The 26,415-nt window shown below is 47.5% G+C and overlaps 2 protein-coding genes and 1 non-coding gene across 9 annotated transcripts; 1 reads left to right on the top strand and 2 right to left on the bottom strand.

Annotated features, from left to right (window-relative positions):
* The first annotated feature begins 190 nt into the window (after window positions 1–190).
* On the top strand, window positions 191–326 carry LOC128562992 (small nucleolar RNA SNORA1). The gene has a single exon (XR_008373670.1). It is a non-coding gene; the product is annotated as a small nucleolar RNA SNORA1 (small nucleolar RNA).
* A 2,425-nt stretch (window positions 327–2,751) lies between these two features.
* TEX52 (testis expressed 52) lies at window positions 2,752–6,004 on the bottom strand. Its single transcript, XM_053555695.1, has 2 exons — window positions 5,933–6,004; window positions 2,752–3,306 (listed from the first exon to the last, which is right to left on the bottom strand). Exons 1-2 carry the CDS (start codon window positions 6,002–6,004, stop codon window positions 2,752–2,754), a joined length of 627 nt encoding a protein of 208 aa, XP_053411670.1.
* A 609-nt stretch (window positions 6,005–6,613) lies between these two features.
* On the bottom strand, window positions 6,614–26,388 carry FOXM1 (forkhead box M1). 7 transcript variants are annotated; one of them, XM_053555660.1, is made up of 9 exons: window positions 26,155–26,388; window positions 21,195–21,743; window positions 19,951–20,102; window positions 18,580–18,771; window positions 15,867–15,995; window positions 14,881–14,925; window positions 14,230–14,302; window positions 13,917–14,092; window positions 6,614–8,618 (listed from the first exon to the last, which is right to left on the bottom strand). In XM_053555660.1, exons 2-9 carry the CDS (start codon window positions 21,694–21,696, stop codon window positions 7,593–7,595), a joined length of 2,295 nt encoding a protein of 764 aa, XP_053411635.1. In that variant the 5' UTR covers window positions 21,697–21,743; window positions 26,155–26,388; the 3' UTR covers window positions 6,614–7,592. The 7 variants fall into 7 exon arrangements, with proteins under 7 accessions (XP_053411635.1, XP_053411636.1, XP_053411638.1 ...); XM_053555661.1 differs by having other exon boundaries at window positions 14,230–14,299; XM_053555663.1 differs by having other exon boundaries at window positions 19,951–20,099.
* Window positions 26,389–26,415: the final 27 nt, after the last annotated feature.

The following is a 26,415-nucleotide window of genomic DNA, read 5'->3' as shown; positions in this document are numbered from 1 at the left end:
CTTCTGTCTCAGCCTGACAAGTAGGTAGGACTGTAGGTTTATGCCCATGCCTAGCTAATTAAAAAAAATTTTTGTATGGGCGGTGCCTGTGGCTCAGGGAGTGGGGCGCCGGTCCCATATGCCGGAGGTGGAGGGTTCAAACCTAGCCCCGGCCAAAAACCAAAAAAAAAAAAAAAAAAAATTTGTAGAAAGCTTCATTTTAGATGAGAATGGACACTGTTGATCATAGTGTCCAAAAAATTGTTAATATGGCTAAATTGAGACACAGGTTATGCTTCCATCACAGTATATGTATTGCAGGGGTGACAATGAGACCTGTGATCTTTTGCACAGCTGATGAGTGGAAATTATGTATAAGAAAAATGGTAGGCTAGTGGGGTGGCTCATGCCTGTAATCTAAGCACTCTGCAAGGATGAGGCAGGAGGATCCCTTGAGCTCAGGAGTTCAAGACCAGCCTGACTATGAGACCCCATCTCTACTAAAAGTAGAAAAAGCCTGGTGCAGTGGCTCACACCTATAATCCTAGCACTCTGGGAGGCCAAGGTGGGTGGATCACTCTAGATTAGGAGTTCAAGACAAGCCTGAGCAAGAGTGAGATCCCATGTCTAAAAAGAGCCAGATGTTGTGGCAAGTGCCTGTAGTCACAGCTGCTTGGGAGGCTGAGGCAAAAGGATTGCTTGAGGCCAAGAGTTTGAGATTGCTATGGAACTGTGATGCCATGGCACTCTACTGAGGGTGACAAAGTGAGACTATCTCAAAAAAATAAAAAATAAAAAATAGGCTGCACCCATGGCTCAGTGGGTAGGGTGCCAGCCACATACACCGAGGCTGGCGGATTCTAGCCCAGCCTGGGCCAGCTGAAATCAATAATGACAACTGCAACAAAAAAATAGCCGAGCATTGTGGTGGATGCCTGTAGTCCCAGCTACTAGGGAGGCAGAGGCAGGAGAATCACTTAAGGCCAAGAGCTTGAGGTTGCTGTGAGCTATGATGCCATAGCACTCTACATAGGGTGACATAGTTAGACTCTGTCTCAAAATAACTAACTAACTAAATAAATAAATAAAATAAAAATAAAAGAAGGCCAGGTGTGGTGGTTCACGCCTGTAATCCTAGCACTCTGGGAGACCAAGGTAGGTGGATTGCCTGAGCTTACAGGTTCAAGACCAGCCTGAGCCAGAGTAAGACCCCATCTCTAAAAATAGCCAGGCATTGTGGCTGGTGCCTTATAGTCCCAGCTACTTGGGAGGTTGAGGCAAGAGAATTGCTTGAGCCCAAGAGTTTGAGATTGCTATGAGCTATGATGCCAGGGTATGCTACCAAGGGCAACAGAGTAAGACCGTGTCTCAAAAAAAAAAAAAAAAAAGAAAAGAAAAAAAAAAGAAAAAAGGAGTAGGAAAAGAAAAATTACCCAGGTATTGTGGCAAGCACCTGTAGTCCCAGCTACTTTGGAGACTGAGGCAAGAGGATCACTCAAACTCAGGAGTTTGAGGTTGTTGTGAGCTATGACACCATAGCACTCTAGCCAGGGCAACAGAGTGAGACTCTCTAAAAGAAGAAAAAGAAAAAAATATGTTGACTTTTCTTTTTTTTTTTTTTTTTTTTGGCCGGGGCTGGGTTTGAACCCGCCACCTCCGGCATATGGGACCAGCGCCCTACTCCTTGAGCCACAGGCGCCGCCCAATATGTTGACTTTTCAATATTAGAGATGATTAAAAAATAATATACATGGGCAGTGCCTGTAACTCAAAGGAGTAGGACGCTGGCCCCATATGCCAGAGGTGGTGGGTTCAAACCCAGCCCCGGCCAAAAAACTGCAAAAAAAATATATATATATATGTATATATATATATATATATACACATACAGGGTGGCACCTGTGGCTCAGAGGAGTAGGGCGCTGGCCCCATATGCCGGAGGTTGTGGGTTCAAACCCAGCTCCAGCCAAAAACTGCAAATAATAATAATAATATACAATTATGCATGCATTGCTTAATGAAAGGGATGCTTCTATACAGGCCTATACAAGGCCAAGATCATCAATATTACTGTTGTCCACCCCCATTATCTTGTCTCACTGGAAAGGGCTTCAGGGGCCTGGAGCTGTCATCTCTTATACAACAATGCTTTATGAAATACCTTATGAAGGACCTTCTTGACACTATTTTACAGTTTAATGTGTTTTTTTTTTTAATTTTTTTTTTTTTTGCAGTTTATTTTTGGCCAGGGCTGGGTTTGAACCCACCACTTCCAGCATATGGGGCAGCGCCCTACCCCTTTGAGCCACAGGCATAGCCCCTACAGTTTAATGTTTTTATAAGTAGAAAGGGGGTCTTGAATGACTGTTCTGAATTCCTGGCTTTTAAGCAATCCTCCCATACCAGCCTCCCAAAGTACTAGGATCACAGGCATTAGCCACCATGCCTGGCTGGTAGTTATCTTTTCATAAGCTCCTGGTGGGCAGGGATTGCATCACACTTCTCTGTATCCCCAGTGCCTAGCAGATATTAAGTGTATAGCTGTGGCCTCCCAATTTTAGCTAAATGATACAGGAACTCCACTAGCTGCTCTCTCTGCGTCTACTCCACCCACCCTTCCAGCTACACTCAGGAAAGACAGTTTGGTTTTCACATGACCAGAAGTGGGAAGGTCACACTTCTAAGTTAGACAGCAGAAACAGGCGCCAGAGGGAGGGAGAAGCTATCTGAACACTGGCAGGTTGGGTGAGCTCCCCAAGGAAGGACCGCATCTTACTTCTTATAGTTTGCTGGGGGCAGGTTGTGGCCATGGACATCGAGTGGAGGTACCCTTGTTTCACTCCTCAGCTTGAGCTTCTCCGTCTCCTTCAGCTCTTTCATCACACTGAAAATCACCCGCTTCTTCCTATTCATGTCCGTGAAGATGGGAGTACAGCTGATGAAGGTCAGGAAGCTGTTTTTCCCCATCCAAGAGGGAGGAGGGATAGGGGGCTTTGCTGCAGGTTGGTAGTGGGCATTGGAATCAATCAGCCATCGCCAGACATTGCTGTCATAGGGTTGGTCAGGCCGACTGGGGAAGGTGGCAGGCAAACGCCCCACATCAAGCCACGTGTGAAAGCCCCAGGTGTGCTGAGCTGTGTCCTTCCAAGGGTGGATTAGCCGATGACGCACCTTGGACTTCATTTCTGTGCAGGGTGGGTGCTTCAGGGCCAGCTGGTGGTAAGCCTGCCAGGTAAAGCCAGGGAGCTTCCAGGACTCACTGGGGTGGAGGAACTCACGCTGAGCCCATGTTTGGGAGGTTGGGAGGGACTCATGGGCATGGACCATCTAGGAGAGACAAGAGGGAGCCTGGGAATGTTTGTGCCAGGAGGATGCAGGGAGCAGGTGAGGCACTTCACTCTCCTTCTCGGGCACAGAAAGACAAGCCATCAGCCTCCACCTCCCAGGGTTCTCCCCAGGACACTGACACCACCTGCCACAGAGAGTCATCTCTCCACCCCTGCCCTGCCCATGGTAGTTAGGGCTGCTCTGTATCATTCTCATCATCTCTCATTTTTTTTGAGACAGAGTCTCACTTTGTTGCCCTGGAATTATAGGGATTACAGATGCTCACCACAACACCTGGCTATTTTTAGAGATGAGGTTTTGCTCTGGCTCAAGCTGGTCTCGAACCTGTGAGCTCTGGCAATCCACCCACTTAAGCCTCCCAGAGTGCTAAGATTATAGGTGTGAGCCACCTTATCTGACTATCTCCCATCTTTTTTTTTTTTTTGGAACCTGCCACCCTCGGTATATGGGGCTGGCGCCTTACCGACTGAGCCACAGGTGCCGCCCATCTTTTTTTTTTTTTTTTTTTGAGAGAGTCTCATTCTATTACCCTGGGGTAGAGTGCCCTGATGTCATAGCTCACAGTAACATAGCTCACAGCTCAAACTCTTGGGCTCAAGAGATCCTCATGCCTCAGCTTCCTGAGTAACTGGGACTATAGGCACCTGCCACATTTTTCTATTTTTAGTAGAGAGAGTGTCTTCTCTTGCTCAGGCTGGTCTTCAACTCCTGAAATTGAGCAATCCATCCGTCTTGGCCTTCCAGAGTACTAGGATTACAGGTGTTTTGTTTTTGTGCCACTGACCATAATTTGGTTTTGATTTCCTACCTTTGTTCTCAGCTTTCACTCTTTTTTTTTTGAGACAGAGCCTCAAGCTGTCGCCCTGGGTAGAGTGCTATGGCATCACAGCTCACAGCAACCTCCAACTCCTGGGCTCAAGCGATTCTCCTGCCTCCACCTCTCAAGTAGGGGGGACTACAGGTGCTTGCCACAACACCTGGCTTTTTTTGGTTGCAGCTGTCATTGTTGTTTTGTGGGCCAGGGCTGGATTCCAACCCACCAGCTCAGGTGTATGTGGCTGGCGCCTTAGCCGCTTGAGTCACAGGCGCTGAGCCTCAGCTTTCACTCTACCTTCACCCACCCTCTCCCTTCTGGTGCCCCCACAGTCCCTCCTGGACCAAGGCCTAAGAGAGTCATGAAGGGAAATGCCCCATACTAAGTCCAATGTAGATGCCCACCCATAGGCTCCTGGTCCCACAACATGCTAGGAAAGCCCGTCTCCTGCAAATGAGGCTGTTTTGGGCAGCGCCCGTAGTTCAGTGGGTAGGGGTGGTCACATAAACTGAGTCTGGCGGGTTCAAACTGGCCTGACTTTGCTAAAACAACAACACTGCAACAACAACAACAAAATAGCTGGGCATTGTGGTGGGCACCTGTAGTCCCAGCTACCTGGGAGGCTGAGGCAAGAGAATCGGCTAAGCCCACGAGTTTGAGGTTGCTGTGAGCTACGATGCCATGACACTCTACCCAGGGTGACAGCTTGAGACTCTGTCTCAAACAAACACAAAGAAATGAGGCTGTTTTTCCATCCTGGTCTCCTCTTGTTACTCGTTTCTCCGTCATCCTTGCTTTCCCCTCACTTCTCATTATGTCATTCTATACTGTATAGAAAACATCTAGAATGGTAGCTCCTTTCCTCATCTGGACCCTGCTCTTCATACAATGCACAGCAGCAAGTAGGTGTTGACACTGTGGTAAATACTTATGTGCATCTCATTGGACCAGCACAGCTCTATGAGCAAGTATTGCCATTGTCCCTATCTCAAAGATGCAAAAAGCAAGACACAGGGAGAGTAAGTAACATGTGCAGGGTACCAGTCAGTAACAGCTGGAATTTAAGCCAGCTGTGTGTGCTCCTACTTGGCATGCTGTGCTGTGTGAAATGGCCTCACTCAGCATGGTGCCCAGCTTGTGGCTTGGCCATAAAAAAAAATGTCTCTTTTAGAATTTCTTCTCTCTCCTATCCACCCCTGAGACTTTTCTTGGTTTTCTTTTTTTGAGACAGAACCTCAAGCTGTCGCCCTGGGTAGAGTGCCTTGGCATCACAGTTCACAGCAACCTCCAACTCCTTGGCTTAAGTGATTCTCTTGCCTCAGCTTCCCAAGTGGCTGGGATGACAGGCGCCCACCACAACACCTGGCTATTTTTTGGTTGCAGCTTTCATTGTTTGTCATTTCACATTCCTGCAGTCAGCTGGGGCCTAGGGTGGCTCTTTGCAAAACTGAGGTGCAAGTGAAGGAAGCCAGGAATCCAAATCATTCCTTCCAGCTCAGGTGTTATGTGGCTGGCGCCTTAGCCGCTTGAGCCATAGGCGCCGAGTCTGAGACTTTTATTTCAAAACCCCACTTGTTTTTTGAACCTGTTTCTGTAAGTCCACCTAGTGGCCTGATGTAACTATCCTCTACCCTGTTGTGGTTCCATGTGCCTAGTAGTTTGGGAGAGAGGAGGGAAGACAGCGGAGAGTTTAGGTTCAAGGTCTGCTGCCCAGGAGAAAGCATGGCCCACCACGGAACAGCTGACAGCCCAGCACTGTACAAAAAGGTAGGCAGTGAGCCCACCTCCTACCTTCAGGAAAGGTTCTTTGACATGAGGTGGATTACTTGGTCCTCTGAGTGATCTTTGCAGGTTACCAGCCATTCTTCTGGGCCTCAGAGCCAGGAGGGGAGGGTTTCTGGGGAAGCCCTTTCTGGCACCATTGTTTGCTGCAGGGGTTGCTATGGCGATGTTGCCTGAGTGGTGACGCAGGGAGGCCTTTACCTGTTGCTAGAGATTGGTCCCTGGCTACATTTCAGGTGAGACAGGCAGTGGGTATTGCTGTTTTCTAACTTCTGACCGGAGAAAAGAACTGTCTAGGGAGGGACTTGCCTAGGAAGGCCTCTGGAGAAAAGCAGGGCAGGGTGGAGGTGGGAAGGCACTGAGAAGTAGGTCCATCCTTTCCTAATGTTCTGGGGAGGACTGTTCTCTTACTGAGGAGCCTCCAAAGGCCTAAGTATACCATCAAGTACAGAGATCCTAAGGAATAAGGTCAGAAACAGGGAAAGAGGTCAGCTGGAAGCAGGCAAGTGGCTTCTCCTGTGCTGGAGAATGTGGGCCTATGCAGGGCATGGGAGGGAGGGTTCATACTGCAGCCTGTACTCCTTTGGGTCAGCGTCAGACTTTGCCTCTTCCTGATCACCATGGTGACCTCCTTTCCTTTCTAATTCTTTGTGCCTAAGGGACCAGACACCAAAACACCAGAGACCACACTTCCACCCTGGGTTTTATTGAGCAGGTAGTTGCAGTAGTGTTTCTGATCTGCCTCACATTCCTGCAGTCAGCTGGGGCTTAGGGTGGCTCTTGGCAAAACTGAGGTGCAAGTGAAGGAAGCCAGGCAGATCGGGGGCCCTTTCAGCCTTCTCAAGCCTCTGCCTGAGTTCTCATCAATGTGAGTCTCTCTGGCATGATTAGGGACATTATCAGAGAAATATCTAATGGGAGCACATCTGGGTACCCACTCTTTGCTTAAGATGCATCCATCCCCCCACCCTGTATTCAACTCCCGGCCCAATACAAAAGACCTTTTTAACTAGGATTTCTTCGTGCAGGAAAGGTGACTTGGAAACATGGGGAGGTGGAAGGGAGGGGCAATAAAAAGGACCCTGCAAGCAGATATGCTTGTCTGAGTGACTACAATAAAGAACCCTCGATGCAGGTACCTTGGCCTGGAAGAAACCGTGCACTGCAGGCCCTCCATTTTCTAGAAACTAAAAGCAAGGAACAAAACCAAATGGAAACCCATGGTCATCCTACCCACTTTCTGGCAGTCTGTAGATAATGATCTAAGGAAATAAGCTTACATTTATAATTAGAGGATAATTTGGAGAATTTACACTATTTACAAAAGCCACCCTGCAAGGATCAGGGAAGGTGAGAGACTGCTGGGCACAGAATGGAAACAGTTTGGGGAGTTCCTAATCTCTTTTCTTCATTGCTTTTGTCATTCCTACTCTTCAGCTCCTGGCAGGGAGAGTAGAAGCCTCAGTCTCTTGGGAGTATAAGGTCTCAGCAATGGCCAGGACTTGATAGCTGCCTTGGCATAATCAAGCAGAATAGAGCGAGGAGATGCAGGATGGGCCCCTATTGCCGTCCTCACTCAGAGGCCTGGGGTACACGGAGCCTTGGGCTGCTGAGACACATGCGTTCCTGGGATGGTGGACAGCTTGAGCACAAGGACAAGACCAAGTCTCTACCGCAGCTCAGGAATGAACTGGGACCAGTTGATGTTGTCAGGGTTCAGCAGGTCCTCCTCCAGGCCAGGGAAGCTGATGTCCAGCAGGATCTTGCTGAGGCTGTCATTCATTGTGTCCAGAACCAGGCCTTCTGTCAGAGAACGATTGGCTGAAAGGCTGGGAGCCTGTGGCTCTGGAGAGCCTGGCTTGGGGACCTCCATATTTGAGGGGGAAGAGTTGCCAAAGGGGTCAGTGTTAAGTTCAAAGGGTTCTGAATAGAGGAGCTCTCCAGGTGAGTCAAAGAGGGGAACACTTTTCAGTGGAGTAGTGCTGGGATCCATCAGCCCCAGGGAATCAGGCAGATTGCCAAAGGCACCATGGGGGGTTCGTACTGGGCTGAAATTCAGCCCTCCTACTTTGGCTGGGGGTGTGAGCCTCCAGGATTCAGGGGTTCTGGGAAGAACAGATTTGCTGGGAGTGGAGGAGATGGGCAGTGTCTCCTTTATGGGTGTCTTAAAAGATCCTCCCTCCTCCTGAGAGTAGACAAGTTGGGGGACAGGCTCAGAGGAATCTGCTAGGAAAGGGAGTTCTGTGGCACGTCGGGAAGTGCTGGGACCCTCTGAGAAGAGCAGCTCAGGCTCATCAAGGCAGGGAGGCCGCAGATGCTGCTTCCTTCGAGACCGGCTCATTTCCCTCCTCTCCCTGCGTTTAATTACGAGCATTTCCGAGACACGCCGGGCTGGGGACTTGATGCCACTGTGGGACTTCTTGGACTTTGGGGTGGGAGAGTGGGATGAGTCTTCCCAGGAGTGAGATAATTCCTCTTTGAAAGATGGGTACGGGGAGGGCCACTCTTCCAAGGGCGGGCTCTCCACTTTGATAGGTCTTGCTAAGTGCAGTGTCTCCTCCCCAGGAGGGGGTTCTTCCTCTTTGATGGACTGAACTGGAAGAAAAGAAGACAGTCCTTCCCCCAGCAGGAGCTTCTCCTCTTTCACTGGCCCTGCAGCAGGGAGAGGGGCTATGCCCTCATCGGCCAGCAGTACCTGAAAGAGAAGCAGAGGTAAGGTGAGACAGGGGCTCTTGAGGCCTTGTGAGTCAATCCACTGTAACTAGGTGAGACACAAAATCAGGATGACAATACTGACATACTGAAACTAATCCTCTTTTTGTCTTTTTAAAGTCTTAAAGTCTCTTAAATATGACGATATACTATATGATGAAGGTGGTAGTTGAATTCTGGGGGTAAAGGTTGAGAGCATATAATATGGAACTGGCACAATTAATATCCTCCTGAGAGAAAATAAAATTGCATGCCTATCTTATGCTGTATTCAAAGACTTACACATAAAAATCAAAACCTTAAAATCATGCAAATCGTGTAAGAGAATCTAGGAGACTACATGTACAATCTGAGAGTGGGGGTGACCTTAATCGAGACTGGAAACCCAGAAGCTGTGAAAGAGGAGACGTATTTGACTGTACAAAAACTTAAAATTTTACTGTGGCTGGGGTGGCGCCTGTGGCTCAGTCGGTAAAGCGCCGGCCCCATATACCGAGGGTGGCGGGTTCAAACCCAGCCCCGGCCAAACTGCAACCAAAAAATAGCCGGGCGTTGTGGCGTGCGCCTGTAGTCCCAGCTGCTCGGGAGGCTGAGGCAAGAGAATCGCTTAAGCCCAGGAGTTGGAAGTTGCTGTGAGCTGTGTGAGGCCACGGCACTCTACCGAGGGCCATAAACTGAGACTCTGTCTCTACAAAAAAAAAAAAAAAAAATTTTACTGTGGCAAGAGATATCATAAACAAAGTTAAGAAACAAACAATAGGGGCCAGGCATGGTGGCTCACACCTGTGATCCTAGGGAGGCAGAGGTGGGTGGATCGCCTGAGGTCAGAAGTTGGAGACCAGCCTGAGGTAGGAGACCCCATTGCTAAAAATGGCCAAGTGTGGTGGTGGTGCCTGTAGTCCCAACTACTTGGGAGGCTGAGGCAAGAGGATTGCTTGAATCCAAGAGTTTGAGGTTGCAGTGAGCTATGACACCAGGGACTTTACCCAAGGTGACAAAATAAGACTCTGTCTCAGGGCTGGGTGCGGTGGCTTACGCTTGTAATCCTACAACTCTGGGAGGCTAAGGTGGGTAAATTGCCTGAGTTTACGGGTTCGAGACCAGCCTCTTTAAAAATAGGTGGGCATTGGGTGGCGCCTGTGGCTCAGTGAGTAGGGTGCCGGCCCCATATGCCGAGGGTGGCGGGTTCAAACCCAGCCCCGGCCAAACTGCAACAAAAAAAAAAAAAAAAAAAAATAGCCGGGCGTTGTGGCGGGCGCCTGTAGTCCCAGCTGCTCGGGAGGCTGAGGCAAGAGAATCGCGTAAGCCCAAGAGTTAGAGGTTGCTGTGAGCCGTGTGACGCCACGGCTCTCTACCGGAGGGCGGTACAGTGAGACTCTGTCTCTACAAAAAAAAAAAAAAAAATAGGTGGGCATTGTGGTGGGTACCTGTAGTCCCAGCTACTTGGGAGGCTGAGCCCAAGAGTTTGAGTTGCTGTGAGCTATGACGCCATAGCACTCTATTGAGGACAACAAAGTGAGACTCTGTCTCAAAAAAAACCCCCAAAACAAACAGTAGAAGTAGAAAAATATCTTCAGCTTAAAAAAGAGAAGGTTAATATTTAAACAAAGAAGTCTCACATAATAATAAAACCCTATAGAAGGAGGAGCAGTGTCCATAAATAATCAATTAGAGGACAATTCCAAGTGACCAAACAATAAGAAGGTGCTCAAATTTATTGGTTAAGATAAAATTATACAAGGAGATATAATTCATATACATTAGATCAGCAAATATTAAAAAATCAAACATATAGTAATACTAAGACTCTGGGAGGCCGAGGCTGGTGGATTGCTTGAGTTCATGAGTTGAAGACCAGCCTGAGAAAAGCGAGACCCCGTCTCTAAAAAATAGCTTGGTATTGTGACGGGTGCCTGTAGTCTCAGCTACAGCCCTTAGGAGGCTGAGGCAAGTGAATTGTTTGAGCCCAGGAGCTGTGCGCTATGACACCATGGCACTCTACCCAGGGCAATGAAGTCAAACTCTGTCTCAAAAAAAAAAAAGGGGGGCAGCACCTGTGGCTCTCTTAAGCAAGAGAATTGCGTAAGCCTGAGAGTTTGAGGTTGCCATGAGAAGTGACGCTAACTCAGGGTGACAGCTTGAGATTCTGTCTCAAAAAGAAAAAGAAAAAGGAAAAGAAAAAAAAAATGTGAATTATCATGGCTTTTTTGGAAAGCAATCTAGCAATATTTAGTAGAATTTAAAATGCCTTTTCAGGCTGGGCCTTATGGCTCATGCCTGTAATCTTAGCACTCTGGGAGGCCAAGGCAGGTAGATTGCTTAAGGTTAGGAGTTCAAGACCAGGCTGAGAAAGAGTAAGAGCCCTTCTCTACTAAAAATAGAAAAACTAGCTGGGCATTGTTGCAGGCACCTATAGTCCCAACTACTGGGGAGGCTGAGGATCGCCTGAGCCCAAGAATTTGTTTGAGGTTGCTGTGAATTATGATGACGCCATGGCACTCTACCCAGGGTGACAGAGTGAGACTTTGTCTCTAAAAACAAACAAACAAACAAACAAAGAAAAAACTCCCAAAAAACCTTTTCACTCACAAATCTCATACATAGGGATAATCCATAGAAATAGAAGTATAAGAAAGATACTTGCAAAGATATTTATTCTAATGTCATTCACAGGGCAAAAAACTAGAAACAAAATGTGCTCATAAAAGTAGAAGGTTGAAAAATTGTGGGATAGCCACACCATGGAATATTATGTAGACATTAAAAAGTAATGAATTAGAACTATGCCAAATGACTTAGAAGAACTTCCATGAGGTATTTATTGTTGAGTTAGAAAAAGACAGATATGGGCTGCACCTGTGGCTCAAGGAGCAGGGCGCTGGCCCATATACCGGAGGTGATAGGTTCAAACCCGGCCCCAGCCAAAAAAAAAAAAAAAAAAAAGAAAAAGACAGATGTACAAAAGCATATGCAACATGGTATTTTCATTGTTCAATGTATTGTATGTGTGCATATAAAATGGCTATCTCTCTCTATATGCTAAGAGCATGGATAAAATATGGAAGAAAGCATACTAAACTGTCAACATGTGTTATCTGGGGAGCAGAGGTCATGTGGATGGAGCCAGCAACAGAAGAAGGAGGGAAGGCCAAAAAGAAAAAAGGGGAAAAGAAACTATGTGCAGAATAGTATATGTGCTATAATCACATTAATGCATCCATCCAAAATTATGTATGGTATATACAATCTTATGTGTACTATATCTAAAAAATATTTTTAAATTAAAAAAAAATTTTTAAAGTCATTTACTTCTTTATTTTATTTTTTTTTAGTTTTTATTTTTTGTAGAGACGGAGTCTCACTTTATCGTCCTAGGTATTTTATTTTTGTACAGACAGACTCACTTTATGTGCCATGGCATCACAGCTCACAGCAACCTCCAACTCCCGGGCTTAGGCAATTCTCTTGTCTCAGCCTCCCGAGTAGCTGGGACTACAGGCGCCTGTCACAATGCCCGGCTAGTTTTTTGTTGCAGTTTGGCTGGGGCTGGGCTTGAACCTTCCACTCTTGGCATATGGGGTCGGTGCCCTACCCACTGAGCCACAGGTGCCGCCCCTTAAAATTTTTTTAAAATAAAATTTTATTTTTATTTATTTATTTATTTATTTATTTATTTTTTGAGATAGAGCCTCAAGCTGTCGCCTGGGTAGGGTGTCGTGGCATCACAGCTCACAGCAACCTCCAACTCCTGGGCTCAAGTGAGTCTCCTGCCTCCACCTCCCAAGTAGCTGGGACTACAGGTGCTCACCACAACACCTGGCTATTTTTTGGTTGCAGCCATCATTGTTGTTTGGCAGGCCCAGGCTGAATTCGAACCCGCCAGCTCAGGTATGTGGCTGGCACCTTAGCCACTTGAGCCACAGGTGCCAAGCATAAAATAAAATTTTTTAAAGTTTGGCGCCTGTAGCTCAGTGGCTAGCTGCCAGCCACATACAATGAAGCTGGTGGATTCGAACCCAGCCTGGGCCTGCCAAACAACAATGACAACTACAACCAAAAAATAGCCAGGTACTGTGAGGGGCGCCTATAGTCCCAGCTACTTGGGAGGCTGAGGCAAGAGAATCAGTTAAGCCCAAGAGTTTGAGGTTTATGTGAGCTGTGACACCATAGCACTCTACCGAGGATGACACAGTGAGACTGTCTCAAAATAAATAAATAAGTAAATAAAAAGCAAAGCCAAGTCACTCTAAACTACAGAGCCCATGGCATTTCCAGCTCACTGGGAGGGGCAGGGGAAGCTCTTCACTTTGGTTTCATGTCAGCCTGTTCACAAAACCCCTTCTTCAGGCTTATGTATAGATTTGATGGCCATCACAGTAGGGTCTAAACTTACCCTCCTACCTTCCCCTCAAGCTATGCTCAACCTGGAGTGATTCCCTGCCCTCCAGGGGACATCTGGCAATATCTGGAAACATTTTTCTTGTCACCCCTGGGGAGGCTACTGGCATCTAGTGGGAAAACAAGGGATGCTGCTAACCAGCCTTTAATACACAGGAGGATAGCCTCCTCCACCCCTAACTGTCAACAGGACTGAGGCTAAGAAGCCCTGAGCTGAACTGACCCAGTTACTCTACTCTACCAGGTACAAACTGGAATTTTCTGCCTCCATGGCATTGTACATGGGCGTGCTCTTTCCACACCTGTCTTCATCCACTTCTCTAGACCTGCCTTTGTGAACCCCTCCTTAACCAGCCAGCACAGCACGTCTATCACAACCACCCTTTCTGTTTTTTTTTGGAGAGAGTCTCACTTTCACCCTTGGTATAGTGCCGTGACGTCTCACAGCAACCTCAAAGTCTTGGGCTCAAGCAATTCACTTGCTTCGGCCTTCCAAGTAGCTGGGACTACAGGTACCTGCTACAATGCCTGGCTATTTTTAGAGATGGGGTCTCCCTCTTGCTTAGGCTGGTCTCCAATCTGTGAGCTCAGGCAATCCACCCGCCTCCCAAAGTGCTAGGATTACAGGTGTGTGTCATCGCGCCGGGGACACCCTTTCTGAATTCTTAAAAACTCATCAGGTATGTATGGCCCTTCTGATACCATTTATATTGTAATCCAAGCTCTTATGTAGCTATCATGTTCTCCTATGTTTTATGCCTTGTCTACCCAACTAGATTTACAAGCTTCTCAAAGAAAACTTAGCAGAGTGCTTTGCAAGCCAGAGGTCCAACATTTCTAATCGACTAGAATCTCTTTTGAGAGAAAAACAGAAGATGCTCACCTTGGGGGCGATGCGGACTCGCTTGTTATGGCGGGCGAGCTCCGAGCTCATGAGTGAAGCTGCCAAGGGCAACGGCACCTTCACCGAGGGCTGCAATACCAGTGACTGATTCACTGGGAACTGTATGGGTACCAGGTATGAGCTGACCCGAGGTAGCAGTGGCTTCATCTTCCGCCCTAGAAAGGAACAGGAGCCATCAGGAGCAGGGGACCAGGAAGTGCCCTTCCTCAGTCTCACAGCTTTGCATCTGATTCCCTGAACATATGCCCCCCAAGCACGGAAATAGGCCTGAGGCCTCCTCTCCCATACTAACGTGCGCCCAGCGGGAGTTCAGTTTTGATGGTCACATTCCGTCGGAGCTCAGGATTTGGTCGTTTCTGCTGCTGCTTGTGGCAGATGGGGAGAGAAAGAAAACCTGGGTTAATAAGGTAAGGGTGGGGGGAGGCAGACCCCCACCAGCTGCTCTGGTACCATGAGGTTGACAGCCCAGAGAGAAAAAGCCAACCTGAGGGGTAGATGCAGGTGAGCACAGTCTCCAAAGCTGTGGGTGGTGGGAGGGTGGATAGCACACACACGTATGATAGCAAGACAGTGCTACCACCTCACCCACGTGTCCTCACTACACCCCCAGGGATGCTAAAGCAGGTAGCTATATGGATGGCAGAGAAAAGCCAGGTAGAAAAGTGAGCTTCATAAATTGCTGCTGCAGCCTGCCCTCCGGCCATGCCCTGCTCCACTCAGCACACCTGTGTGAGGCCCACTGGGAGAGGAAGAAGTGGACACATGCCCAATAGCCTCGAGTTCTTCACTCCCAGAGCCTCAGGATGCTCTATGTTTAGGGCTGGCAGTCATGTGGCTGTAGGTTCTCGTCCCCACGCCACATCTCGTCTCTGTCCACTAAAGCCATGCTGAGCAGTGAAAGGAAAACAAGACTAAACCCCGAGCCAGACAGAAAGAATCTTACTGATTCCAAGTGCTCAGGCGATTGTGGAGACCCTGGGTCCAGTGGCTGGTGGCGGCCAGGCATTGCAGGAGAGAAATGAGATGAAGTTACCTCCAATGTGGTCTGTCTGACCAGACTGGGAAGAACATCTTGTTCCCGACTGATGCCAAGGAATACCCCAGACAACTGTCTATCCCAGGATCAAGGTTATAGCTACCGGCAGGGCTACAGATACTCTCAAATCTCAAGACAACACTTTCTGTCTGAAAAGAGGTTCTGGTGGCTCAGCTTCTGGTTTCCAGTATAAATAAGGAAGGACTTTTTAAGAGCAAGGTTTCAAAGACTTTTTCTGTAAGAATCACCTTAGATGGGCGGCACCTGTGGCTCAGTCCATAGGGCGCCAGCCCCATATACCGAGGGTGGCGGGTTCAAACCCGGCCCCGGCCAAACTGCAACCAAAAAAAAAAATAGCCGGGCGTTGTGGCGGGCGCCTGTAGTCCCAGCTACTCGGGAGGCTGAGGCAAGAGAATCGCTTAAGCCCAGGAGTTGGAGGTTGCTGTGAGCTGTGTGAGGCCATGGCACTCTACCGAGGGCCATAAAGTGAGAGTCTGTCTCTACAAAAAAAAAAAGAATCACCTTAGATGCTTGTTAAAAATACGAAGTTTAGGCCTATCCCAGACCACTGAATCGGGAGCCCCAAAGAATGGCCTGGAAAACCGCATTTTTAAACAAGTATCTCAAGCAATTCTACCCTGGGAAGAACGCTACCCTGGGAAGTCCTCTCTTTTGGATCAGAATAGTCCTCTCTATGCCCTGGTCTAGCATAAAAGTGTGATCTTTACTTATCTGTCAATTGTACTTAATTCAGTGAGTTCTGTAGAAGTCACTAGCCAGCTGGCTTCTAACTCTCCTCTGATTGCATGAGAGCTTCTCAAGGAGAATTTGTTTCTTTTTAAGATGGCTAATATCCAACTCTGCCCTTATTTAGATGAAAGCAGGACACTAACCTTAAAAACCTGGTCCAAGGTCAAGTAGCGATTGGCACTGGGGTGAATGGTCCAGAAGGAAACCTTGCCATTGGCAGATGTCTCCCGAACAAACATATCATGGAGAGAAAGGTTGTGGCGAATGGAATTCTGGAAGAAGAAAAAGACAACCAGTTATCAGCTACTTTAGCTTCAGAAATATCACCTCCGAAAGGGGAAATTAGCTTCAGGCCTCTCCCACCGTGTCCTTATAACGTCACAAGGAAGCAACTCTCTTTCTGACACATCACACTGCAGAGCTGTCAACCTCAGCCATGAACCCCTCTATTCTACAGGGTACCATCCTTAAGGTGGTGATAAAGGAAAGGACTGGACAACTGTTAGGGGCTAGGAAAAGGGAGTGAGGATGTGCAGCAGTAGTCAATAGCAAGTTAGGTAGGTGAGAGAAATTAAGAAACTAAGAAATTAAAGTGATAGAAGAGTATGAAGGCTGGGCACATGGCTCACACCCATAATCCTAGCACTTTGTGAGGCCAAGGTGAGTAGATCACCTGAGCTCATGAATTCAAGAACAGCCTGAGCTAGAGCAAGACTCCATCTCTAAAAATAGCTGGGCATTGTGGCGGGCACCTGTAGTTCCAGCTACTCAGGAGGCTGAGGCAAGAGAATCACTTGAGCCCAAGGGTTAGAGGTTGCTGTGAGCTATGATGCCAGCGCACTCTACCCAGGGCGACAAAGTGAGATTCTGTCTAAAAAAAAAAAAAAAAGAGTATGAAGTTAAGAGTTCTACTGTAGTGTAAATAAACCAAAACACAGGCGGCGCCTATAGCTCAGTGGGTAGGGTACCGGCCACACGCACCCAGGCTGGTGGGTTTGAACCTAGCCTGGGCCAGCTAAACAACAATGACAACTGTAACAACAAAAAAAATAGCTGGGCATTGTGGCAGGCGCCTGTAGTCCCAGCTACTTGGGAGGGAATAAAGAGAATTGCTTAAGTCCAAGAGTTTGAGGTTGCTGCGAGCTACAACGCCACAGCACTCTACCAAGGGTGACATAGTGAGACTCTGTCTCCAAAAAAAAAAAAAAATGAAAATAATCAAAACAAACCATCCCTGGCTTGGAATTGGGTATCTTTCAGAAGACCTCATGCGTAGCTCTGACACTGACTCCCAGGCATCTCACTGTTCCCTTGAATAAAGTGAAGGGAAGATCCCTGGCCACTAGAAATGATATGTGACATTATAGATGAATCGTGGGGTGTGAGGCTCACAGATGGTGTTCTTTTTTTCCTTTAAGATCTTTTCACAGGGCGGCGCCTGTGGCTCAGTGAGCAGGGAGCCGGCCCCATATGCCGAGGGTGGCGGGTTCAAACCCAGCCCCGGCCAAACTGCAACAAAAAAATAGCCGGGCGTTGTGGCGGGCGCCTGTAGTCCCAGCTACTCGGGAGGCTGAGGCAGGAGAATCGCCTAAGCCCAGGAGTTGGAGGTTGCTGTGAGCTGTGTGATGCCATGGCACTCTACCGAGGGCCATAAAGTGAAAACTCTGTCTCTACAAAAACAAAAACAAAAACAAAAACAAGATCTTTTCACAAATACGCTGGGCATGGTAATGTACGCCTATAATCTTAGCACTCTGAGGCAGGAGTGGTTGAGCTCAGGGGTTTAAAACCAGCCTGAGCAAGAACAAGTTCCCATCTCTACTTAAAAAAGAAAAAAAAGGGCTTGGCAGTGCCAGCCACATACACTGAGGCTGGCGGGTTCAAACCCGGCCCAGGCCAGCTAAACAACAATGATAACTGCAACAAAAAATAGCCAGGTGTTGTGGTGGGTGCCTGTAGTCCCAGCTACTTGGGAGACTGAGGCAAGAGAATCACTTAAGCCCAAGAGTTTGAGGTTGCTGTGAGCTGTGATGCCACAGCACTTTACTGAGGGCAACATAGAGAGACTCTGTCTCAAAAGAAAAAAACAAAAAATTGTCCAGTGCTGTGGCAGGTGTCTGTAGTCCCAGCTACTCAGGAGGCTGAGGCAAGAGGATTAATTGTGCCCAAGAATTTGAGGTTGCTATAGACACCGCAGGCACTATACCCAGGGAGACAGAGTAAGACTCTGTCTCAAAAAAAAAAAAAAAAAGAAAAATAGATCTTTTCACAAAACTAGCCATTCTGTCTGTTGGTATCTAGGACTGGGGCTCACTATGGCACAAAGGTGGGCTCAGGTGCTGCTTTGAAGACTCTCCATAAACCTTAGGTAGCAACAGATGAAGTGGTTACAGAACTCTTATTGAAAACTGTGCCTGGGCTTGGCGCCTGTGACTCAAGCGGCTAAGGCGCCAACCACATACACCTGAGCTGGCAGGTTCGAATCCAGCCCAGGCCTGCCAAACGACAGCTGCAACCAAAAAATAGCTGGGTGTTGTGGTGGGTGCCTGTAGTCCCAGCTACTTGGGAGGCAGAGGCAGGAGAATTGCTTGAGCCTAGGAGTTGGAGGTTGCTGTGAGCTGTGATGCCTCAGCACTCTACCCAGGGTGACAGCTTGAGGCTCTGTCTCAAAAAAAAAAAAAAAAGAGAAAGAAAACTGTGCCTGAATTCAATAGGATCAGAGTCCAAAAGATACATTTGTTTATTTATCTACATCCTTTGCACTTAACTGCTGCCCCAGGTATAAACTGCAGCACAGCACCAGAAAAACTTTCAGGCCAGAGTGACCTCGACTTTCATTGTTATGTGACTTATTACCTTCCAACCTGGCTTGGCAATGTGCTTAAAATAGGGGAAGTGGTCCTCAATCCAGGTATAGATGTCTTTCAAGGTCATGCGCTTCCTCTCAGTGCTGTTGATGGCGAACTGTATCATGGCCATGTAAGAGTAGGGTGGCCGTTCAGACACAGAGTCATGCCAGGATGTCGATGCTCCTGAGGGCTCCTCAACCTGAGGGTTATGAGAAGCCAAAGAAAAGTGAATGACATGGAAGAGTTCACAAGAACCACACCCTTGAAGAACTGGGCCCCCTGAAGAACATCCCTTACAGAGGCCTTTATCCCATAGAACTATACTAGAAGCAAATTCATCTGAGACCACTATTTCATAGAATACAGTTTTAGGATTGGGAAAAATCTTGGAGAGGATCTAATCTAGATCCCAGCCAATAAAGGAACTGCTTCTCTGTCATTGTTTTTTTTTGCTGATGATATTGTCAATAATAAGAGCAAGTACACTCCCTTCTAGTTGAAACTTCTCAGAAGACTTTGGGTATATACTTTCATTCTCAAAGCATTTAATTAGTATTAAAATTATTCCCATTTTTCAGATTTGAGGGTCAAGAGACCTAGGTCTTGGTATCATTTCTACTCCTGAGGTGATGTGAATACACCCACCTTGTTTCAAAGTTCATAAGAGAGAAACATTCCCAAGAACATGGGACAGATGAATGTCTGCAAAACATACATTTTATTGAGTCTTAGGCAAAGATCTAGTCATCACTTTTTTTTTTTTTGAGACAGAGTCTCACTATGTCACCCTGGGTAGAGTGCCATGGCATCACAGCTCACAGCAACCTCAAACTCTTGGGCTTAAGCGATTCTCTTGCCTCAGCCTCCCAAGTAGCTGGGACTATAGGCACCCGCCACAACGCCTGGCTATTTTTTTTTTTTTTTTGGTTGTAGCTGTCATTGTTGCTTAATAGGCCACCCTAGGTGTATGTGGCTGGCATCTTGCCGACTAAGCTATGGGTGCCGCCAATATTACATCTTCTAATAAAGTTACCTTGTTATGTTGTATTCAATTCATACTGTTGAGAGGTCTCTTTAAAGTTTGAGTGGCTTTCCAAGCTAAGACCTCTTAATTATTTCCTAAGTACCTACTAAGGGCAGAAAATTAAACTTAGTGCAGATGGGAATACAGAATGAGCCAAGGGAATATTTCACAGACGGGGGAAAAAAGATCCTAAGCAGAAAAGTAGCCGAAATCTTATACAGAATAGATAGCATGGAGCACAGTGCTAATACAAGAACTTAGAAATTCTGCCACAACAGGCCACTTGATCCATTTCCATCCTAGAAATTCCCTGTGCTGTCTCTGATTTCCCTGGAGAGCAACAGAACAGTTCACCTTAACTGGTTTCTGTTCCAGGTGACAATTCTCCTTTTCTTCCATCTCTTGCTTAATGCCACAGGAGCCCAGTCCATCAGAGCTCATCTTTCCAAGCCACTGGATGTTGGTTAAGCTGTTGTCAAGAGTGCAGCCTGCTGCCTCACCTCCTGCTAGAGGGGAAACAATCCAATGTCCCATCCAGGAGGCCCATCAAAATTGGTGGTTAGAGACACCCCCCCCTTCAAAACCTTAGGGACAGGGGACACATCCTGAATCTATTGTGGCTCTAAGTTACACTGCCCCATTAAACATTTCAGGAGAAATTTAAGAGCAGAGTTCAAGTTGAATTTCAATTTGAGCCACACTAAGCCTTAAAGAAAAATTGAGGCAACCTTACTATCCTGCACAGAAGTCACTTTTCCTCCTCTTGCTTCAGTCTTCTCCTTTATTATGGTGGAGAAAGATTCCTACTTCCATTTTTTTTTTTTTTGAGACAGAGTCTCACTTGTCACTCTCAGTAGAGTACTGTGGCATCACAGCTCACAGCAACCTTCAACTCCTGGGCTTAGGAGACTCTCCTGCCCCAGCCTCCCAAGTACCTGGACCATAGGCGCCCACCACAACGCTTGGCTATTTTTTGTTGCAGTTTGGCTGGGGGCTGGTCTTGAACCCACCACCCTCAGCATATGGGGCCAGAGCCCTACCCACTGAGCCACAGGCACCACCTCCCCCCACCTTTTTTTTTTTTTTTTTTTTGAGACAGTTATTATGTTGCCTTTGGTAGAGTGATGTGACATCACAGGTCACAGCAACCTCAAACTCTTGGGCTTAAGCGATTCTCTTGCCTCAGCCTTTTGAGTAGCTGGGACTACAGGTGCCCGCCACAATGCCTTGCTATTTTTTTTTGGTTACAGTTGTCACTGTGCTCGAACCCACCACCTTCGGGGTTATGTGGCTGGCACCTTACTCACTAAGCTACGGGTGCAGAGCCAAGATTCCTACTTCCTTATAGAATCAAGGGAAAGGGTAAATGGAAATAATAAATCCTTTCCAATACAAAGAATGCAACAGAAATGCTAAATTTTAACTATAACCTTTTCAACAGTACCCAAAGAATCTGGGTCCAAGTTTCAGGACAAAAAAGACAGGCTATTCCCTTGCCTAGGGCTAGATGCTTATCTGTTGCAAGCATTAACATGACTGACTATAAGACCTTGCTACCTGAGAGGAAAGGTAACCCCTTTGCCTTTCAGACCACATACCACAGCTCTCCCGTCTCTGTCCCAAAAGGGTTCCGGGTGGCCTGGGAAGATTCACATCCCTAGCTGCAGGTTTGGGTCCCAATGTTTCGGTGATCACTGTTGTCTTCCTAGCATCATTGGTGATGTGGGTTTGAGACTGGAGTCCTGCAGTGTGAGTTGGGGCTCCCCCACAGCTGATGAGGATGAATTTGTTGGGTCCACTGCTGCCACTCTCTTTGCCTTTGGCAGTCAATGCTGTGATGATGCTCTGGATATTGGCATTGCTGGGGATGGCCACAACTTGGGTATTGGGCATGGTGGGATGGTTAATAATCTTGATCCCAGCTGGAAACTTGCAGGAGCTCGACTCTGCCACTTCTTTGGAGGCCTGTGCTTGACTAGGCTCCTGTTGAGCAGTGAGTCTCTTAGGTTCCTCCTCTGATGTTTCACCTGGGGCATTTTGAACAGGAAGGGGCAGCCTCCGTCTTTTGAGAATCAGTGGCCGCCAGGGGCTGGTTTTCATTATGAATCTTTGTTTTCACTCTCCATTGAGAATTATAAGCATGGACCCTGGAAAGTGCAAAGAGCAGCAGGATGTCAGAGATTTGTTAGACTAAAAGGGGTTCTTTTAGAGAAGGTATTCCTCTTTGTATGGCTAGCTGCATCAGCCCAAAGGCCCAGGTAAATACGCCCTGAGCCTCAGACAATAAGATGGGCTCTACTGACAGAAAAAACAAAACTAAACTAAAACTACAACAAACAGGTCAGGCCCGTAATCCTAATACTCTGGGAGGCCGAGGCTGATGGATTGCTTGAGCTCAGAAGTTCAAAACCAGCCTGAGCAAAAGCGAGACCCTGTCTCTACTAAAAGCAGAAAAACTGAGGGAAGAGGACAGCTTGAGCCCAAGTTGGAGGTTGCTGTGAGCTGTGGCCTCATGGCACTCTATCTAGGGCGACAGCTTGAGGCTTTGTGTCAAAAAAAATAATAATAATAAAATAAAATAAAGTAAAAATAATAAAACTACAACAAACAGAAGCAATTCAAAGGGGGATTGTGGAGCCCAGGTGTGGTGGCTCACGTATGTAATCTCAGCACCCTGAGAAGCCAAGGTGGGTGGATCAATTAAACCAAGGAGTTTGAGATCAGCCTGAGCAACATAGAGAGATCCCATCTCTACTAAAAACAGAAAACTTATCTAGACATGGTGGTGAACACTTGTAGTCCAGGCTTCTTGGAAGACTGATGCAGGTAGACTGACTGAGCCCAGAACTTTAAGATTGCAGTGAGTTATGCAGAGTGAGACCTTGTCAAAAAGGGGAGGGGTTGTAAGTGGGACTGGGTTGGATGTAGGCAAAGATCTCCTGAAAGTGTATAAGCATGCTTGGGTACAGAAACAAGTGAGAGAGCTACAAAAATGAGGAAATCTCTATTACCTACTATAAAACAGAACACTTTTAACAACTATAGGATCAGGAATGGATGTAGGGATAGGAGGACGTATGGTAATTAGGAATCCTGACAAAACTCTGATCTGAAAATCCATCCTAAAATAAAGCCTTTATATTTTTATATCATTTTATAAATGATTTTTTTTTTTTTTGAGACAAAGTCTCTCTCTGTTGCCCTGGATAGAGTGCTGTTGTGTCATATCTCATAAGAGCCTCAGCCTCCCGAGTAGCTGGAACTATAGGCATGTGCCACCATACTCAGATAGTTTTTCTACTTTTAGGAGATTAGGATTACAGGCATGAGCCACTGCATCCCCCTCCCATCATCTTATTCTGTAAATCACAGGATCAATGCACACACAATCAGGGAAGAAGGGCAGACTACTATTGCATGATTGCCACACCACTGGAGAAATCATCTCCCAGTTACAAGAACTCAAATAAATGCGAAGCTTCTTTATTTTGTGATTCTTCTTTTTTTTAGAGACAGAGTCTCACTTTATCACCCTCAGTAGAGTTCCGTGGCATCATAGCTCACAGCAACCTCCAATTCTTGGGCTTAGCCGATTCTGTTGCCTCAGCCTCCTGAGCAGGTGGGACCACAGGTGCCCGCCACAACGCCCGACTTTTTTTTTTTTTTTTTGAGACAGAGTTTTACCTTGTAGCCCTCGGTAGAGTGCCATGGCGTCACAGCTCACAGCAACCTCCAACTCTTAGGCTTAGGTGATTCTCTTGCCTCAGCCTCCCGAGCAGCTGGGGCCACAGGCGCCCACCACAACACCTGGCTATATGGCTATTTTTTTTTTTTTGTAGAGACAGAGTTTCACTTTATGGCCCTGGGTAGAGTGCCATGGCATCACACAGCTCATAGCAACCTCCAACTCTTGGGCTTAAGCAATTCTCTTGCCTCAGCCTCCCAAGCAGCTGGGACTACAGGCGCCTGCCACAACGCCCGGCTATTTTTTGGTTGCAGTTCGGCCAGGGCCGGGTTTGAACCTGCCACCCTCGGTATATGGGGCCGGCGCCCTACTGACTGAGCCACAGGTGCTGCCCTATATGGCTATTTTTTTGTTGCAGTTTGGCCAGGCCAGGTTCGACACACCACCCTCAGTATATGAGGCTGGTGCCCTACTCATTGAGGCACAGGTGCCACCCAGGAAGCTTATTTAAAGCCCATGGTAAAGCTGTACAGATTGTACACTGCAAAACTCTAGGAGGTGCTGCTCATTTCACAGGCTATTATCCTTGCATTCATTAATATAAAAAGAGGGCTGGGCACAGTAGCTCATGTTTATAATCCTAGCACTTTGGGAGGCCCAGGAAGGCGGATTGCTTGAGGCCGGGAGTTTAAGATCAGATTGGGGCCAGGAGTGGTGGCTCATGCCCGTAATCCTAGCACTCTGGGAGTACAAGGCAGGTGGATTGCTTGAACTCACGAGTTCAAGACCAGCCTGAGCAAATGTGAAACCCTTGTCTCTACTAAAAATAGATGAGTTTGAGGTTGTTGTGAACTATGATGCCACAGCACTCTACCCAGGGTGACAGCTTAAGACTCTTACTCTCTGAGTACTTCCTTAGCTGACAAAATAAAGATTTTTGTTTTTTTTTTGAGATAGAGTCTTACTTTGTTGCCCTTGGTAGAGTGCCATGGTGTCACAGCTCACAGCAACCTCAAACTCTTGAGCTTAAGTGATTCTCTTGCCTCAGCCTCCCAAGTAGCTGGGACTTATAGGCGCCCACCACAATGCCCAGCCACGGGGTCTCGCTTTGGTTCAGGCTGGTCTCGAACCCCTGAGCTCAGGCAATCTATCTGCCTTGGCCTCCCAGAGTGCTAGGATTACAGGCCCCCAGCCTGAGCCACTGTGCCTGGCCTTAAAATATTAAAAAAACAAAAAAAGAAAAGAAAAAGAAAAAGACAAGATCAGGTTGGGCAACCTAGTAAGATCTCTGTCTCTACAAAAAAAATAAGAAAAAATTAGCTGGGCATGGGGGTATGTGCCTGTAGTCCCAGCTACTTGGGAGGCTGAGGCAGGAGGATTGTTTGAGCCCGGGAGTTGGAGATTGCAGTGAGCTATAATTGTTCCATTGCACTCTGGCCTAGAAAACAGAGTGAGGCCTTGTCTCAAAAAAGAAAAAAGGTGTATGTTTTTCACAAACTTCATATTTATATAATGCCCTTTTAGTACTTGCAGTGGTTATACATACTTTACCTTTCTAAGCATGGCACTCTGTTCTTTTCCAGAACCAAGACTATAGCCCCTTATCTCCTTATTACTAGAATATTTTATCAGCAATAAAGGTGGTATTGAAATGCTTCCATCAGTGCTTTCAAATTAGTGGTTTGAAAGTAGTCTTATCCTAAAAAAGTGCTTTGTTGATTTTATTTTATTTTTTTGTAGAGACAGAGTCTCACTGTACCGCCCTTGGGTAGAGTGCCGTGGCGTCACACGGCTCACAGCAACCTCTAACTCTTGGGCTTACACGATTCTCTTGCCTCAGCCTCCTGAGCAGCTGGGACTACAGGCGCCCGCCACAACGCCCGGCTATTTTTTGGTTGCAGTTTGGCCGGGGCTGGGTTTGAACCCGCCACCCTCAGCATATGGGGCCGGCGCCCTACTCACTGAGCCACAGGCACCGCCCCTGCTTTGTTGATTTTAATAGATACATGGAACATTCTTCTACTAAATAAAATTTTATAATTCTATTTTGAGGTGATTTGACAGGCAGAGTACTTGGCTGTTTCTTTTTTAGGATACCTACTACCTCCCTAAAAATGACTGCACTTTTTTAACATTTACCATCTGTTTAGAGTTCACAGGCACCCCCCACCCTGCAGCCTTTTTCTTTATATCTAGGTTTCCTCTACTTTGAAATCTCAGTTTTATTTATTTAATCTCTCTACCCCCATCAAACAGTATATAATATTCTTATTTTTTCCACAAGATAGCTAAGTCTTAATTCTCCCTTCTATTCCCTAACCAGCCTCTTATTATTGCCACTTCTTCTGACCCAGGAGATTTCTAGAATAACTCCTGTGACCCCACCCCCATCCTGGGCAAGAAAATCGTGCTATTCTCCAGAACCAGGGGAAAGGCCCTGCAAAAAAGAGTAGGATGGAGGCAGTGTTGTGTAATGGTGAGAGCGCCTAGGAGCAGTGGAGTATGTGGGAGGATTTGACTCAAAGCAGAACAACCTTAGTCTCATTCCAGCGGAGTCCACACTAAGAAAGTAGGCCACCCCAGCACTCCTGAGACTTGAGGGCAGGGTGCAGATATCACACTTCCAAAGGAAAGCCAAAGGGTGCTTTTAGAAGGAAGTGAGAAGCCCAAGACCAGGAGGTTGGATGCAGAAAAAATTTGCACCCTCGCTCAGATCTCCTTCCCGGGTGGCCCCAAATCTCCACTCGTGGACCGGCCCTGCTGCTAGATGCCTTGACCTCTGCGCCCGGAGAACTTGCGAAAGCGGCGTCCGAGCCCCTGCTGCCTGCCTCTGGCCTGGCTGGCCTCGGACTCCATTCCTGCTCCCCGCTCACCTACAGACTGCAGCCGTCGCCGCCGCTGCTGGGCTGTCGCTCGGAGGGCGGGCTTCGGGCTCCTCCAACCTGGGGGCCGAGCCAGGGCCCCGGACAGGGACTCGCGCCGGGCCGGCCGGGTCCCCGGCGGTGCGGGAGGGGTGGGAACCCCGGGGGATCCCGGGAGGGGAGGGGGTCCCTGGCCGGGGCCGGGGGTGGGGTAGGCACCGGAGCTTTCAGTTTGTTCCGCTGTTTGAAATTGGCGCCGGCGGAGCGTTGCGG

Source organism: Nycticebus coucang, chromosome 12 (genome assembly GCF_027406575.1).
Source record: "Nycticebus coucang isolate mNycCou1 chromosome 12, mNycCou1.pri, whole genome shotgun sequence".
NCBI lineage: Eukaryota > Metazoa > Chordata > Mammalia > Primates > Lorisidae > Nycticebus > Nycticebus coucang.
The sequence above is the reverse complement of the archived record's forward strand: the minus strand, read 5'-3'. Positions and strand labels throughout refer to the sequence as shown.

What these genes read in the sequence shown, in the direction of transcription:
- TEX52 (XM_053555695.1), bottom strand. Translation starts at nt 6,004, where the DNA reads ATGGCTGGTAACCTGCAAAGATCACTCAGAGGACCAAGTAATCCACCT. An exon ending in TCAAAGAACCTTTCCTGAAG is followed by an intron (nt 3,307 to 5,932) that starts GTAGGAGGTGGG and finishes TGTCTCTCCTAG; the next exon opens with ATGGTCCATGCCCATGAGTC.
- FOXM1 (XM_053555660.1), bottom strand. Translation starts at nt 21,696, where the DNA reads ATGAAAACCAGCCCCTGGCGGCCACTGATTCTCAAAAGACGGAGGCTG. An exon ending in CCTTGGACCAGGTTTTTAAG is followed by an intron (nt 14,926 to 15,866) that starts GTTAGTGTCCTG and finishes GGCCGCCACCAG; the next exon opens with CCACTGGACCCAGGGTCTCC. An exon ending in CGCCTGAGCACTTGGAATCA is followed by an intron (nt 14,303 to 14,880) that starts GTAAGATTCTTT and finishes ATCTGCCACAAG; the next exon opens with CAGCAGCAGAAACGACCAAA.